General features: G+C 39.3%; 1 protein-coding gene across 4 annotated transcripts; it reads left to right on the top strand.

Moving 5' to 3' along the window:
* On the top strand, positions 1-4,942 carry LOC134205074 (sphingosine-1-phosphate lyase). 4 transcript variants are annotated; one of them, XM_062679967.1, is made up of 6 exons: positions 1-142; positions 462-644; positions 3,175-4,037; positions 4,097-4,335; positions 4,407-4,553; positions 4,612-4,942. In XM_062679967.1, exons 2-6 carry the CDS (start codon positions 503-505, stop codon positions 4,835-4,837), a joined length of 1,617 nt encoding a protein of 538 aa, XP_062535951.1. In that variant the 5' UTR covers positions 1-142; positions 462-502; the 3' UTR covers positions 4,838-4,942. The 4 variants fall into 4 exon arrangements, with proteins under 4 accessions (XP_062535951.1, XP_062535953.1, XP_062535952.1 ...); XM_062679969.1 differs by having other exon boundaries at positions 129-151; XM_062679968.1 differs by lacking the exon at positions 1-142 and adding an exon at positions 151-288.
* The last annotated feature ends 13,024 nt before the right edge of the window (positions 4,943-17,966 follow it).

Raw genomic sequence — 17,966 nt, 5'->3', positions numbered from 1 at the left:
ACACACAAAAGCGACTGCCAGTAATGTGTTCGTGCATGAGGATTTGTTTATCATCAAAATTCCGAAGGTGCAGTCTGTCCAGTTAGTAATTTTGACAGTCGTTGTTCACTCGTTCCATTGCACATTGCCGAAAAGTTGAAAGGTAATAGCTGTAAGTGATACAACAGCTGACTGGTACACTACCCTCTATTACACTACGTTTTTAAAAATATTTTCAAAAAATAATTGAAAATGTGATGTGCCTTTGTACTAGGAGAACAAAGAATTTTATACTCGTGATATTTTAAGGTCAGGTAAATTCCAGCATCATATAGAGACGGTAGTCAAATAAGTTATAAACAGTTCAGTTATCGCACACCAAACTCTGCTTATCAATCAGCCCACACTGAAGAACGGCTATCTTCTATCGCGACATGAAGGCGTAGGTATTTAATTCAGTTTTATTTTTGTTCTCTTCGTAGGAAGACCATTTTACGCATTCCAAGGTGCTCCTTTGTTTGTCATGTTGAAGGCGCATTTACAACTGGTGACTGCACCAGTGGATCGTGCATTTGCCGGCAAAGCACCCTGGCAGATTGTGGCCATTACAACTAGCTCCGTGCTGGGGGTAATCTGGTTGTGGGAATTACTGAGTGAGGATGAAAGTAAGTAGAATCATTAAGTGATTGTGGTCATGTCGATAAGATAAACTTGCTAAAAATGCTTATCATTGCAAGTTGAGGGCTTTGGATTAAATAGCTTATGGCGTTAGTCGTTAGGCAGACATTCCAAAACATTTTATACAAAATCTATCATAACAAATTATGATAACTTTTAGTTTCATACAGTGATGTTCGGAATAATAGTAGCAAAACAATATGTTTTGTTTTAAGAATATCTAAAAAAAAACAATTGAGTAAACAGCAACTACATTCTTCTCATTTTTCAACCAGCTGTTCAAAAAAATGGTATGCCAATAAAATAATATGTCAATTTTAATATATGTTTAGTTTAGTGCTAAAATTTCAGCTCAATTGGTCATAGGGGAACAAAGTTACAGCCTTTCAAAGTTAGGTATTTTATATGAAAATCTTCCTGTTATTTCGGTTATTATTTCGAACACCACTGTACATAAATACGAGAGGTGATTTTTGTCTATTTGACAAGCGTTGAGAAATAATCGCCAAATAGGCAGGGCTGGTAGCGATCAATGTCGTTCAAAATAGTGACTTTAATTTATTTATTTTATTTCGTCAACCAACGTAGACTAGTACATATACATATACATGTTTGTTTTTGTAATGCTATAGTTTAATTAAATAATAAGTTTTTTTTTAGTAAAGTGGTGTATAATTTTGATTTTGAATTTATATTGCTGAATTTGTAATGTTTGTTCTTTGAAAATACTGTCTAATGTTATGCCGAGACATTGTTAAGTCAATATATAGTTTCGCAGTGTTGATTGTTAACAGCCATCATTCGGTTGAGAGGCCCAAATTTGGCGTAATTTGTTCGGCAGTGGTTGGTTAAAAATAATGTTCTATGTCGAAGTAGCCGAGAAGGTATGTAAAAGTTAAATTTCGATAAAATTTCAGTTGAATCAACACGTTGAGAAACTATATCGTTAACAAATGAAACCGTTGCACATTCTCGACGTTCTTTCAAAGTTTGTATATTTATAAGCATGCAACGTGCTTCATAAGATGGAAGAGGAAATGACGTCCAACCTAATTTACGAAGAGCGTATAATAAAAATTGTTTTTGTACTGACTCTATTCTTTCTTCATGTGTGGTTGTATAAGGCGACCATACAATGCTACATATATAGTGTTTTGATTGTGTAGGGATCCTGAAAGTTGAAGCAAAAACGCTTGATAAAGCCTAGCATATTATTAGCTTTGTGGATGATTGTGTTATAGTGATCAACAAGAGTTAGTTTCGAATCTAAAATCACTCCTAAATCCCTAAATTTTTCATTTCTTTCTACAGTATTGTTCCCTAATACAATTTGTGTACTTGGTGTTATTCTTTTTCTGCTGAATGATATTATGTTGCATTTCTTAACATTCAGTGACCGATGACCCACGTGGATGAAAAAAGAACCAAAGTAGGGGAAGAGTACCGGTTTTAGTCACCTTAGTGCCTAATTTGGCGAACCCTGAAAAATGCATGTTTTCCTAAAAATATCGATCAGTTTCAACAGCGAAGAAAGATAAGGGATATATCTCTGTGTGTTACCCTAGTGACTTTCAGTTGCAGAAAAAGTGACCATATAGTGACTTTCAGTCAGTGTTGAGAGAAACTCAAAAATCATGTATGATTTGAATCAAAGCAAATTCTTGCATTATTCGAAACATCCAGTTGACAAGGATTTTCTAATAAATGAGTGAAACTAAGCGATTTTGCATTGACCTCTCAAGCGCAATGCTTTCCAAATAAGTGCTCGTGTGAGGACATGATGATTTAGATTTGGAATGATTTTACCATTATTACATGTGTTACAAACTGTACAACAAAATGTTTGTAATTAAAATCATAATTTTGAAGTAAGCTCAACAGCATTACGGGGAATAACGTTTAGTATAAGATCGAGATTATTCCTTCAACCCCTGTATATAATAATAATATTTTAATAGCTTATTGAATACAGCACGCAAACCTTTTATAATATTTGTTTCAGTGAGGTCAAAGAAGTATATAAAAATGATATTTTTTGTTTGTGAAAATGAAATACATACGAAAGTGTAATGGTTGTTACGTCAACTATGAAATCTCGGGCAGCATGGGCCTATTCTACTTATCTTTCAACAAAATTCATGAACCCCTCCAACAAGCTTCTGTTGAAATGGTAATATAACACCGAGTGTGAAGGTTAAACGGTTTTAGCGGAAACATGCAGGCTCGAAGAAGTTAAGACTTTCGGGCCAACAAACTCTAAGCGTTCATTCTATCTAGATCCACCATTTCACTATTAAGCGACGGGTACATAAACTTTACATAATCTTTTCCTATGCCAGAACGATTCAATTTACGAAGCTTGGATTTTGATCGACACTTGGTTCTTTATTTTATACAACCTAAGTTTGTAGTCATGACTTGCATGGCGTAGCATTGTTACTGCATTCTTGGACAAGACTAACACAAAAATTATAAAACATGTGATAACTACTATAACTAATGTGATTTTCATTATAGGTCTTTATTCTCGCCTGAAGCGACGATTTTTCCGACTAGCGCGCCTGGTTCCTTCGGTTCGTCAGAAAATCGACACAGAAATAGCCAAAATAAATGCTAGTTTCACAAAGGACGCTGCCCAGTATGGGCAGTTTACCACTGTCCTACCACAAGATGGGCTCCGATCAGAACAAATCTTGGAAAAAGTCGACGAATACCTTGCGCTTGGTCACTACCAATGGAAGGAAGGCTTTATTTCAGGGGCGGTATATTATTTCAATCCGGAACTGGTAAAACTGGTAACGGAAGTGTATGGAAAGGCTTCCTACACGAACCCCCTGCATGTGGATGTATTTCCCGGTATTTGCAAAATGGAAGCCGAGGTGATACGCATGACAGCTACGCTGTTCAATGGTAGTGCAAAGGCATGTGGAACCATGACCACTGGGGGAACGGAATCTATTATGATGGCTTGCAAAGCGTACCGGGACTACGGGCGAGACGTGAAAGGCATCACGAAACCCAACATCGTTTTACCAGTAACAGCTCATACTGCCTTCGATAAGTCAGCTAAGTATTTTTCGATGTTTTCCAAAACAGTGAAAGTCGATCCTGTAACCAGAAAAGTTGATATTGAGGCTATGGAACGGGCCATCAATGGTAATACAGTTATGTTGGTCGGCTCAGCTCCTAACTACCCATATGGTACCATGGATGATATCGAGGCGATCGCCAAGCTTGGCAAGAAATACAACATCCCAGTTCACGTGGACGCCTGCCTGGGCGGATTTTTAATAATCTTCATGAAACGAGCTGGTTATCACGTTCCACCGTTTGATTTCAGCGTAGATGGAGTTACTAGTATTTCCGCGGATACTCACAAAGTACATCGCGCAACTAAGCATGTTGACATATGCATCATCCACTCTTTTATTTCTTTTAGTATGGCTTCAGTCCCAAGGGATCGTCGGTGATTTTGTACTCGGAGAAAAAGTATCGTCACTATCAGTACACGGTGACGACAGAATGGCCTGGAGGGGTCTACGGTTCGCCGACAGTCAATGGATCTCGTGCCGGTGGAATTATTGCAGCTACTTGGGCCACTATGATGAATTTTGGCCTGGATGGTTATGTAGAAGCCACTAAACGGATAATTGACACTTCCAGATACATTGAAACACAGTGAGTAAACGATTGCTGACTTTAAGATCGAATAAACCTTCCACATATGTTATCGCTTGCTATATTTTCAGGCTCCGAACAATTGATAATATTTTTATCTTCGGTACTCCAGCCACTAGCGTGGTTGCTATTGGATCAAAGGACTTCGATATTTTCCGTCTATCTGCTGAATTAAGTACTCTAGGATGGAATCTGAATTCTCTGCAGTTCCCTTCGGGGTAAAAGCTTGTAAATATTCTAGACATATGCAAGTTATTGAAAACATGATTATTACAGGATTCACATATGTGTAACGCACATGCACACCCGAGACGGAATTGCGGATAAGTTTGTCAATGATGTTCGAACAAAGGTCGCCCTGGTTATGAAAAATCCCGAAAAGCCAGTTGAAGGGAAAATGGCTATCTATGGGGTAGCGCAGACTGTGCCGGATCGGGAAGTGATCGGAGATTTCACCAAATGTTTTATTGACTCAATGTACTATACACCAGAGAGCGAATGAGCAGCTCTTGACGAATGTAAAATTTTGTTGCATAATGTGTGAATAATTTCAATTGGCTAACAAATATATTTATAAAAGTTGCAGATATAGACAACACTGCTGTAATAGATTCTATATCATTCCCTAAAAATCAAAACATTATTATTGGCATTCCGAAATTTCGTTGAATTCAAATTCTCCATGACAGTGTCGCTCAGTAAAACGGAATTAGAACAGACGTGGCGCAACACAATGCTGTGACAGATTGTCTGAACATGGTTTTCCGGTAAAACTGATTAGGCTGATACGTGCAACGCTTGATGGCTCTAAATCAAGTATTCGGATTGCAGACGAAGTGTCAACCTTGTTTGTGACTTTATATGATCTGATCGTGCAGAGCTTAGGTCCCGCAGCATGCAGACGGAAAGGAAATTTACTTTGCATTTAACTACCAGTGGCCCTTTACGGACATGAAACGTGAACATTAAAAGAAGCGAACCGGATAGATTTCGGTGTGATCGATAGTTTTATTCCGCCAACGACACTCGGCATCGAAGAATAAAGTGAAGCGCTGACGTCGAGGAAACAAGCAAGCGTGAAGAGTACGTCGCGGAAAAAAAAGAGAAAGCCGCAGCAATGATGGCTCTAAGATATCTCACGACACCTAAGCGAGCAGAACATGAATGCAACTAGAAAGACGCAACTGACCAGCTGAAACGCTGGTCAGAGCACTTTGAACTACTTTTCCAAGTATCAGCCAGGACAAGTCCTTGTAAAAATCATTGGTCACATCGATTCCATCCTTATCGTAGCAGTTAACAATGTATATATTTTCATAACTAAGATTCCACATCATTCGATGATCATGAACCGAACCTATAATAACCATGAGGCCAGTACTGCAAAAGGTTGGTATGGAAGGCAGTGATGAAAGGATGTTGTGCTATGCTTTAAAACTAAAATGTCTAAATTATTTTAATAGATATATGCAAATCAATAATGATTGATCGATAAATTAATTATATTACTTTCATCCACCGAGTTGAAAGTGGTAATAGACACAAAAATAAGGTAGATGTTGCACACTTTCATGCCCTGTCATGGAATAAAAATTGTTGAGAGTTTTGTAGCATACCTTTTCTCCTTCGCATTTCTATAGAGATTGATAGAGGGCAGATATGTAAACATCGCATGACATCTCTAACTGAAATTGAGAAATGACTGTTCTGTATGGGGCCCTCAACGACTTCGAATTCTGAATACGTTGCACTCGTAGCTTAGCGTGATTGACTGTACACTTCGTAATTGCTAGCCGTGATTGGCCGAGAAGGGCTACGAAATGGTGAATTGAAATCTGGGAAGGGGCAGCAAACTTAGCCATGGCCTCACAAGTTCCAATTCTCACGCTTCTATGAGTCTGCCAATGACAATAGACCACCAGTTAAGGGCTGTGTACTTCGCTGCTAATGAAACATGGGCACCGTTGTCCTTCTGGCATCAGCTAAAGTTAGAGTGCGACCCGCGGGCTGCCTAGTATGTGGTGGGGTTTGACAGTGGAGTCTGTTTAACTTCTATAAAAAGCTGCAAGTGTCTGCAAAAGCAGGCCTTATCAGAGCGACCGTGTGCCGCTCAAATCGCACTAGCCTAGTGCTTGATAAATCACGTTAATAAAGATATTAAAAAAAAAAATAAAAAATAGCCTAGTGCTGGAGGGACTTTAATAAACCCTGCATGAGCGTTTATTCCCCATGTTAGGAGCGGCCCAAAACAGCGTCTGACCCGTATCGGGTGGCGCAACAAAAAATGCGGTCTCACGTCTGATATTCCTAAGATGGCTGCCCCATCACTTGGAACCTGTACGAATTGCCCAACTTGCTAGAGACCTGCAAAAAGTGAAGGTGGAGGTTGCACCACTTCAGGAGGTTCAATGGCTAGGAGAACGGTAATTCCGCGCAGTTGATCCAATTGTGGGTACCCCATTTAAGTATCACATCTACTACAGCGGGGGCGAGAAGGCGGATCATGGAATTGGTCTCGTAGTGCTTGGTAAGCAGCAGCGTCGAATCACTAGATGCAGGCCGGTAAGTGATCGCATCTGCGTATTGAGAATTAAGGGCAAGTTCTTCAACTATTGAGAATTAAGGGCATGTTCTTCAACTACAGCTTATTTAATGCATACGCACCAACTAACGACAAGATGCCATAGATGTGAGGACCTTCCGAGGCCCAAATATCGACTCTGACCACTATCTGGTGATATGTAAGATATGTGCAAGGCTGTCCCGTATCACCGGTTCTAGGCGTTAGAGAACCATGCGGCTGAACATACAGCGACTGTCGGGCGAGGGCGTTGCGGAGAAATTCACTCATAAACTCGACGAAAGATTCGAAGGACACCCAACTGGAGAAAATTTGAACGCATTGTCTCAACAAGTCCACGAGGCGGTCAGTACAATAACCATAGAGGTGCTCGGAACCACATAAGGGAACCAACGGAAAGGCTTGTTTGATGTGGAGTGCCAAAAAGCGACAGATGAGAATAACCAGGCCAGGAGCATATAGAAAACGATATAAATAACTAAGGGCAGCAGATAAAAAAACACCCAGCGTAAGAAACGGAAGTATGACGAAAAAGTACTCTCGGAAGCAGAAGCTTTGTCAGAAACAAGACACGGAGGTTCTTCAAAACATGCGCAAAAAAGCACACCGGCGCCAGCCATAATTAATGACTGCTCCAGAAATCTGTTGACCGACCGAGCATGGGTGGCTGCTAAGTGGAAGGAGCACTTTGAGTTATTGTGAGGGTTTGAATCAAAAGTAGGATGAGAAAATCTCTCACTTATCATGTCCGTATACCATCTCGATAGGTAGCATACCGTGAGAGACGTTTTTCGGTAGCTGTTACGATAATGAACTGATTCGGGGGGCTACATACAACCCATGATAAATTTCTTTTAAGGTCACTCCTGACGGAATCCAAAAAAGTGCTCGCGTTTTTGGGGGCACACCACTCGATACGGAAACAACGGACAACTGTCATTTTTATTATTTCACGCATGCTGCGACGCAGTAAGGCTAAATCAACAAAAATGACAGTTGTGCGCCGCCTCTGAACCAAGTGGTGTGCCCCCGAAAACGCGAGCACTTTGGAACTTGGATTCCGTCAGGAGTGACCTTAATGAGCTCCAATTGCGGGGGGCATCGGTTCTGATGATGCATTTCAACTTGGTGGGGTGGGGACCGCCTATCCGAATCAGTTTATTTTTCAACTTGTATACAAGTGCGATAGTTTTGTTTTCATGGCTTGTTATGATTCGAAGAGGTTTTTGCCTCTTTTTTATCGTTGTTTGTTATCTATTGAGAGCGATTTCTGCAATCCCTGGTTATTGTTAATTGGACAATCGGACAGAGAAAGCACAAACAAAATCAGGATTGGGAATAATGGTCAGCATTGAAGCCACCAACGCTAGAGAGTGGAAAGTGAGAAAAGCTGATCGAGAGCTAAAGAACGGTGCTGTTGCTGGGAAGAACGGAATCCCGGCCGAGCTTCAAAAACTTGGGTGTGACCGGCTGAATGAAAATTGTACCAAGTGATTAGAATGATTTAGGAGGAAGAAGAAATGCCTTCGAGATGGCTTGATGGCCTCATCTACAAGAAATGGCACATACTCTATTAGCGTTAGCGTTGTTACGGTATTCTTCGTAGATTGGACACTAGTGATACTCATGTGTCTTTTGAAATCCTTATCCAGATTGCTATCAGAAATCAAGGTGGGGAGTAATCCTTGATTTCAATCGATAAAAATAACAAAAGCATGAGGATTACTACTCCCGGCCACGCCCATCTTTACCGTAACTAGAGACAGGGAAGGAAATGTTGATGCAGAACTTTCTTAGCGAGGGGCTCCGACTTGGCGACGCGCTCATAAGATCTACGGAGTTTGTTGTTGGGTAGGGTTAGGTAGGCCAAGGACGTTTGCCCCAAGCTGACAACTCGACCCATTACATATGTTGTTTATGTGTTTATAATTAAAACTCTTGCCAGCCGACTGTCGAAATAGTTTATAGTAATCTTTATTTTATTTATATTTTTGTTCTTTAAATGTTCATGAACCGAATACTCCTTAGTTTGAAACGCGCGCAACGATAACGAGCTAACTAAGCAAGACGAATAGACAACACCAACGCTCTGGGGTGATGGTACCACGCCGGTGAAGAAATCGCGCCCCTACTTTTCAGCACGGCCGCACACTGAACTCGACAGTCGGTAAACGAAAACAAAAAAAATGGGAAAATTTTCACCGCACTTGCTATGTACTGGGACCGGTCAGCCGAATGACGTCACCATCCGGAACGAAAAATCCGGATCTCCAGTCACCTCGGACCGAAAGGGCTGATTCTTTGGCCACATGATAAGGGTCCCCACCCTGGATGCACTGTCCAGAAGCACCAAACGCTACGGGAAGTCCACTTTTCGCGCACTAAAAAAAAAACGCCTTACCCGCCGACTGAACGATCCTAAAAAATATCCGAATCTAGGGCAAATCGGGGCTGTTTTCACTGTACGGTCCTGTACGGAAACCTGGTCCCTGACGCACTGGCCAAATATCACCCAACGGACGCTAGAAAATGGCAGGTAACTTTTTGGCCGAAAATCCACTAAAGGACTGACTACCAGCCGAAACTAGGAAAACACGCGACCGAAAAGTAAAACACGTCCGAACTAGTTGCTTGTTTGATCTGAACTCAAGAAATGGCACATACTCTATTCTGCTAATTATCGAGATATAACACCCCTCAATACCGATTACAAGGTAATTTCCATAAGTCTGTTTTGCAATCTGCGTCCTTTTGCGGAGACCTTTGTCGGCGAATATCAAAACGGTTTTCGAAAAGGACGATCAACAACGGACCAGATGTCTGACAAATCCTTGATAAATTTCGGGAATACAACTTACAAACTTATCATTTGTTTGTAGATTTCAAGGCAGCGTATGACTCGGTGAAACGGAATGAACTGTGGCATATAATGCTTGAACATGGATTTCCGGCAAAGCTTATTAAGCTCATTCGTGCGACGCTGGATGGGATCCAAATCGAGAGTCAGTTAGATGGATTGAAGCAGGGCTATGCGCACTCTAAGCTGCTATTCAACATAGCTCTGGGAGGTGCAGTTCGAAATTCTGGTGTGCAAAGAAACGGAACCGTCATCAACAAGTCTTACATGCTCCTTGGTTTCGCGAATGACATCGATATCATTGGTGAGCGATTCCAAGCAACAGCATCAAAATTTAAGAAAATTTTTAATTCATGATTTTCTATTGAGTTGAAACTTTGCACAGTTTTTCAATTTCATCTAAATCGTCATTTTTCGATATCAAATCTTCATATTGAGTCACGACTAACTTTTCAAAAGGGTGTATGTGAAAATGGTTCAAAAATATTTAAAAAGCTGCACAGCAAAAACGGAATGTTCGATTGTTATGATTTTTCAGCAAAGTTAGACAACTAAATGGTGATTCTTAAGAAAATGTGCACAGTAAAAAAATTTTTTGCCTTTAAAAATATCATTTTGTCACAAAACTCAAATATCTCAAAACCCTATCTTTTTTCGAACGTAATTTTTTAGGGAAAACGGTCCATTATATTAGCTATCTACCATAGAAATTTGGTGATGGTAAACTAAAAAACAAATAAGTTATGACATTTCAAACATTTCACAATTTTCACATATAGTAAACAAAAAAAAATTTCCGTGTATTTTTTTTTTTTTTCAAGAATCGCAGTTTGATGCTGATTTTATTGTTAAGGGCCTTGCGTGAGTTAAACAAGTTGTTTGTATGATATTCCATATTTATGTATTCATCGATATTATGTATATTATATGTATAAATATTATATGTATAAATAAATAAAAATGAATTAATATTATCCTAAGTATTAAATTAAATGTGGCAGTTACACAATGTTGTTATAGAAACTCTAAGAGTTTTGGGTTTGAATTTTGGTATGGGTTATGATATCATGAAAACAGTTTATTAATACTTATTTTTTATTTATTTTTATTCAAATGTTTTAAAATATCGAACACTTTTGAATTATTATCAGCACAGTTTGAGTATAGTTTTGCTTTAATTTTATTTTCCGACAATGGAATGAAACAGTGAAATTCTTGGGTTCCTTGGATCGTTTTCGCGTTATTAAATTGCTCGCTGAGCTCTGAAGCCTTTATTTCGTACTCTTCAGTAGTAGTAAAACAAAATGATAATTTGGTTAAATCTTTTTCTTTTCTACGATTTGCCCAATCAAAAAGTTCTTTCGCAGTTTTAATTGGATGCTCACGTTCTTTGGCTAAACTTGCTCTTGTGGCCATGCGCTTTATTGTTCCTCCAATAGCATCACAAGGACCTTTGCCATGTGATGTAGCAAAAAAATACCATTCTGCATCAATTCCGTACATTGATTTAAATTGACATAGGCTCAAAAAATTCTTACGATTTTTGTACTGCGACGCTGCTCCATCAGACATGAAATATATCTTTTTGACTTCTTTATGCTTATCAACGCGTAAAAAGTTAATCATTTTTTCAATGAACAAGTTTACGGATACTGAATCGTGTCTTAAATCTTCGGAAATTATAATAAAACTTAAGTGTTCAATTTGCGTACTTCCATTAAAATAAATAACGAATGGATGAATTGTAGCTTGTTGTACGTTCCAGTGATGGGACTGCACTTCATCTTGCAATACAAAGCTGTAATTTTCAGAAAAATCACAAATGACTAAAAATTCACCATTTTGTAATGTATTTTTCGTATTTTTTAAAAAGCTGGATTGTTCTGTTTTAATGAAATCGTGAGGGATTAAACTTTCTAATTTCAAGCAAAAATATGACACAAACTCATCTACAGGTTTTACAATAGTTTCTATGTCACACCTATCCGTGGTCACCCATTGCTCAAATGATAACTGATCAATATATTTTTCTTCAAACTCAGCGAATAAAGTATTTTCCAATGATGAAGAATCTGGACAATCCGAACAAGATCGTAGATAGCAATTTGATGTTGTATTTTCACACAAAAGACTACCAGTAAACATTTTAATATCCTTTGTTAAATTGATTCTTTTCAAACTACACAGGATTTTGTTTTTACACGATTTTTTTTCGCTCGTATTTTTGATCGTGTGACTTCAATTTGTCACCAAACTCTTCGCAACATGTTTCAAAAAATCCAGAATAAATCAAAGAAAAATCACATGATAATTAATATAGGTACGTTAAACATTTAGGATGAGTGAAAAATTGAGAAAATGTAAATCGTGTAAAAACAAAATCCAGTGTATGTAAAATAAGATTAATATTCTCATGGGTTGTGCACACACACACATTATGTGTTCCTGAATTGGAAAGAAGCTTACATTGCCTTGGCCGAAGGCTTGCAAATGAGGAAAAACCTATTTTAATATTATCGTGAATTTCCTTGAAGCGTGTGTACGCTTCTTTCAAAGTCGTCATCATTAATCGTTTTTGGATTGCTTGACGCTTTCCATCTTTTTTTACTGATACATAATCTTTTTGACCAGGCATAGCTCGACTTACTTCATCATCTTCAAAATATTGAACTACTATTTCTTTTGTCTCATCTGTTAATGCAGTACTAGACCTAGTATTTTTGGTTGAAAGACAGTTATTCTTCAATTGTTTTGCCTCTTTTACTGTATTTCTATTGGTTTTGAACTCATCAATGGCATCCTGAATAGACCACGAACTTGGCAGCATCGACAAAATCAATAATTTTTCTTTTCTTGTCGTGGCTGCATTCGAGAACCTTTCCTTCATATTTATAATTACCTCATCGTAGTCTGTATTTTCCACATCATCAGGTCCTAATTTGAAGAGGTTTCTTCGTACAGCTTCGTTTATTTCACGGTATTTTTTCTCCAGGTAATATACGTAGTCCATCTTACTCCATTTAATCGGAGTCACTTTTATCCCAGCTATGCCCTCGTTAAAGCGTTCGATGTTGACCTTTGGGATACACTCATCTTCCGATTGATTTGTTGAAACAGATTTCGCTGATGGTACGGTGGCAAGGCTCTCAGCACTTAATACTTCTGGTAATTCCTCAGTTGTTGTCGATACATCTGGCAATTCCTCAGTTGCTGTCGTTTTCAAACTTCCTGCGCTCTGCTCAACCGATGATATACAGATTGCTCTTTTGTCAACGTTTAGACGGCAGGACGTGCAAATGAGTAAATTTGTATTCAATGTGGACATTGGAGCATAACCAGTCGCTTTCAGTTTATCGATGGTGCTTTCGGTGAGATTTCGTAACTCTTTTGAACACTTTTTTCCATCAAACGGCCTACAACAGTTGAGAAAGCGGCTACTCATGTTGTTCGTAATATTTCAATAAACAAAATCACTTTTAAGTTTTTACTGACTAGTTTGGTGTCATTTGCTTGACTGAAGAAAAAAATTACTATAAGATCTTTAACAACCTTAGTAGTAGTAATTTTTTGCTTTTTTCGTGAGCATTGTCATGGTATGTACCTATCATGCATTTGTTGTTGTTGAAGATACCCGTTTCCTCCCGATCATAAAGTCTATTCTCTAAGAGGTATATTTTTGCAGGTAAACTATAGACGTACACGTGTATATAAATCTTTGATTTTGCAGCTTTTGTCTTAAAATAACATTTCTGTTATGTTTCTATCAACGTTATTATCAACAGGTTTCAACACTATTAAAAGAATTTTTCGCCAGTCACGTGCAATGAAAATTATGACACTATCAATACTTTTGATCACAACACTGGATCGTGTCTAAGTTTCTTATAGATGCTATGAATAATTAAATCAAAATATCATGAAAACAACTTGTTTAAATCACGTCCCTTAACAATAAAATCTGCATCAAACTGCAATTCTCGAAATAACTTACACAGAAAAAATTTTTTTTACTAAATGTGAAAATTGTGAAATGTTTGAAATGTCATAACTTTTTGTTTATTAGTTTACCATCACCAAATTTTTATGGTAGATAGCTAATATAATGGACCGTTTTCCCTAAAAAATTACGTTCGAAAAAAGATAGGGTTTTGAGATATTTGAGTTTTGTGACAAAATGATATTTTTAAAGGCAAAAAATTTTTTTTACTGTGCACATTTTCTTAAGAATCACCATTTAGTTGTCTAACTTTGCTGAAAAAATCATAACAATCGAACATTCCGTTTTTGCTGTGCAGCTTTTTAAATATTTTTGAACCATTTTCACATACACCCTTTTGAAAAGTTAGTCGTGACTCAATATGAAGATTTGATATCGAAAAATGACGATTTAGATGAAATTGAAAAACTGTGCAGAGTTTCAAATATTTTCGAAATGGTCGCTCAGGATCGACTGACATGCCCCCGTGGAATGCCTCTGGTGTAGATAGGCGATCAGTGGAAGAGGCTTTCTCGCCTTTCAAACGGAAGACTGTTACAATAGGACTGATCATAAACTCTGTTAAAACTAAGTACCTGGTGGCTTACAGAGACCGTGGCAGTCCAAACGGTGCTGGTCCAGAGGTGGAAATGGATGAAGGTTGTCAACGAATTCATATATTTTGAAACACATGTGATAATGACGTTAGCCGCGAGTCGAAAAGACGTGTTGCGACTGCAAGTAGGACTTTTGACGGCTTGCGTAGTCCGCTAAAGTCTCGTAGCAATTGGCGGCGCCAGCTATTGTTATTTGATGAGGCACCACATAGCGCAAGAACAATAGCCTATGAGAACAAAGGTGTGATTGCATTATGTGGTCTCCACCTCTGTCTCCGCCAGTGCTCGTAGCCTACAGGCACAGACAAAATTAGCTCTGTACACGTAGTTAATTCATCCTGTCGCCCTGTACAGCCATGAAGCATGGACGTTAAAAGATGCAGACTGTCGAATTCTCGGAAAAAAATACTCGTGGAAAATATTCTGTTCAATACTAGGCGGCGTGGTGGAAAATGGTGAATGGTCCAGACGCAAGAAACACGAGTTGTACCAAGTGTACAAAACTGCAGAGATGAGCAGTCTAATAAAACACGACAGATTACAGTGGGCTGGACATGTAGTGCGTATCCCGATAGAGACCTACAAAAGTCATGTTTAGCAGAGAACCTGGAAGACGCCGTCGGCTCCGGAGTAGATCCCGCTCTAGCTGGCTGTGTGCAATCGAGGAAGATGCGCGTGCGGCCGGAGTGCGGAGAAACAAAACATTACATCCGGTATTGCTCCGGACAACACGAAGTTGTACGACCATCATAAGTATAAGTAGGTAGGTAGGATTGGCCGAGAAACAACAAATTTGCGCAACTCACCAATTGTTTATTTGTTTGTTACATTTACACTGATTGTTACAAGTGACCGAGGAATCCTCTGCATTTCCGTGAGCGCCATGGAAAGGGATAGTTAGTTAGATGAGAAGGTAATCTATAGGAAGTCGCCTAGGAAAGCGACTAAATAAACATTTTTAACGAAGTGTCAAAGTGATTTACCGATCCGCACAATCTGGTTATATATGAGTAATATAAACTTTATTACAACACGTATGCTGCTCTGGAAAAGCGAACCAATTACTTCGATGATCCCGCGATCGTTCCACGTCTCAAAACACGAACAAACGCGCACTGAAGCCTCTACTTTCTTGTTGCTCACCCGGCAGTTACGAGAAGGCGTGGAGCGCAGCGAGCGAGAAGGTCTGGTCAGATTTTTTTTTTTATAATAAGATTTATTGATCTAGTGTGGATAAAAGCTATTTACATAATTGTTTTAATTTTCACAATTTAAATGAAATTCTAGTGCTGCAATATCAATTACATAATTACAGGTATCAATATAGGAGATATAAAGAGTAAACAATTTTAGCAATTTTATTCTGTTATGAGAACTGATGTTTTGAAGAACCGGTCTCAGTAGGTCATTGAAGCTGAGCTGTCGCCAGCCATTTAAGATCGCTGATATTTTGTTCTGCAAAAAGGTCCATGCATCCACAACTCTTGGACACTCGCTGAATTTGTGAACTAAAGTCTCAACAGCCGCTCCGCAATGGTTGCAATTTTCTGTATCCGCTCGCCCGATGTGATGGTATAGTTGACGATGTTCTGATTTTTCATTCACGATCAGGAATAGTTCACTCCGTATTGCAGTGGTTAATTTGCCTGTAGATACGTTAAGCCAGATCGATTCCAGTTGGTGTTTGGACTGTTCCGTTCCACTCTGGGTGTATCCGTTTGTTCTAGGAAGAACCGATGAATTTGTTCATTTGATGGACTACGAAGAATTTGTACTGGGAGTAATCTGTGTTGTTGTTTTATCAATTTGAGGTCTGGAAGATCTGCAGGAATTGGTGTCTGGATATTGTTAACCGGAAAAATGTACGATTTGTAGAACGGAAGAGATTCAATATCCTGTAGATGTCGATTCAGGATCAATGAACGACATTTTATAGCAGGGATCTGCAATTTTAAACCACCTTTGGAAGAATCACGTGCTAGCTGGAGAATCGGCATGCGTGCTGGGATTCTACACCATAGAAATGTACCTATTGTTGAGGTTATTTTTGCAGTGTGGGCCGCAAATGGACTCAAATTGGAGGCAACATACCATATTCTTGATGAAATGAAAGTGTTCAGTAGGATCACTTTTTGGCAAAGATTTAGAGATCGCATAGAGTGGAGCCAAGTGAGTTGAGCGAATTTTCTTACCACTTCATTCCAGTTTAACGTTACCATCAGTCGAATGGAATTTGAAAAAACCACTCCTAGAACCTTCGCTGTATTGGTAGTGCTGAGCCATGGGATGTTCATTGGGTTCCCGTCGATGTATCCAACGTCAAGAGAGTGTGTCTTTTGTATGTTGAGCTTTGCACCGGACACGTGCTCAAAGCGATCGAACAGTTCTTTCATGGTGTGAATCCTTGGTATCGATGTGCTGATTACGGTAATGTCGTCTGCGTAGGCAACGACGAGATCTTCTCTACACATTCTCTCGAGCCTACTAAGTTGTGGATGTAAGTAGAGCACGAAGAGCAGCATGCTCAAGGGGCACCCTTGACGAACAGACCGTTGGATCGGAAAGGTAGATGAAAGATGACCGTTGACTAGTAACCGAGAAGTGGAGAGAGTAGCTATTCGCGAGAGTAGCTTTACCAGTCCACGATTTATTCCGAGCGAGCACATGGTTTGATGAAGGAAAGGGCGATGAACACGATCGAAGGCTTGTTCCAGGTCGAAGGAAATGAATTTGCCTCTTTGCTTTCTCTGTTTTAGTTGAGCTATTCTATCTTTTAGAGAAAGAGTGGCTTGGAATATGTTCCGATTCGGGTTGGCACATTTCTGACTGTCACTCAAAATCTGGTGGACTCGTACTACGTTTTCCAATCGCGCCTTCTGTATCCGTGAGAGTATTTTATAGTCAAAATTTAATAGTGAAATCGGACGGTACGAGTGGGGAGAGTCGTCCGAACCTTTTTTTTTGACTAACACCACAACTCCGTTAACGAATTCTTGAGGAAAGTTGCCTGCAAGTGCTTCGTTTAGTAATAGATTCAGCTCCCTGTGAATAATATTAAAGGTTATTTGGTAGAATTCCTTAGGTATTCCATCTGATCCCGGAGATTTTCTCGAAGCGCTGGTTCTGATAGCATTCAGTATTTCCGATGTATTTATTTCATTCATGCATTCGTCGTTAACTTCGTCATTCTCGGGAATGATTCGATCACAATCGAAGCTTCTCTCGCCGTTTCCATCTAACCTGTCATCAGCTGAGTAGAGTTCGCGGTAGTAGTGTAGCATGTGTTGTTCGATGTCTGATGAGTTGTCCAGAGTTTCATTTCCCACCCGTAGACGCGTGATTGTTGTTCGCTTTCTCCTTCGCTCGCCCAGCTGGAAGGTCGATAATGCTTCTCCTGCAACGTAGGTTTCGTTGATGCGAACAAACATTTGAGTGAAGCTACGTTGCAAGGTCAGCATTTGTCCTTTGATGCGATTGATCGTCGTCAATACTGCTGCATTTGCGTAATACTGGTCATACGCAGTCCGAAGCTGTGCGTATAGGTGTTGATACTGGTCGTGGAAGTGGTCAAAAGCTAGTTTTGTTTTCCATCTAAAAAAA

This window comes from Armigeres subalbatus, chromosome 1 (assembly GCF_024139115.2).
Source record: "Armigeres subalbatus isolate Guangzhou_Male chromosome 1, GZ_Asu_2, whole genome shotgun sequence".
In the NCBI taxonomy this organism is placed as follows: domain Eukaryota; kingdom Metazoa; phylum Arthropoda; class Insecta; order Diptera; family Culicidae; genus Armigeres; species Armigeres subalbatus.
This window is presented reverse-complemented; position numbering and strand designations above follow the sequence as displayed.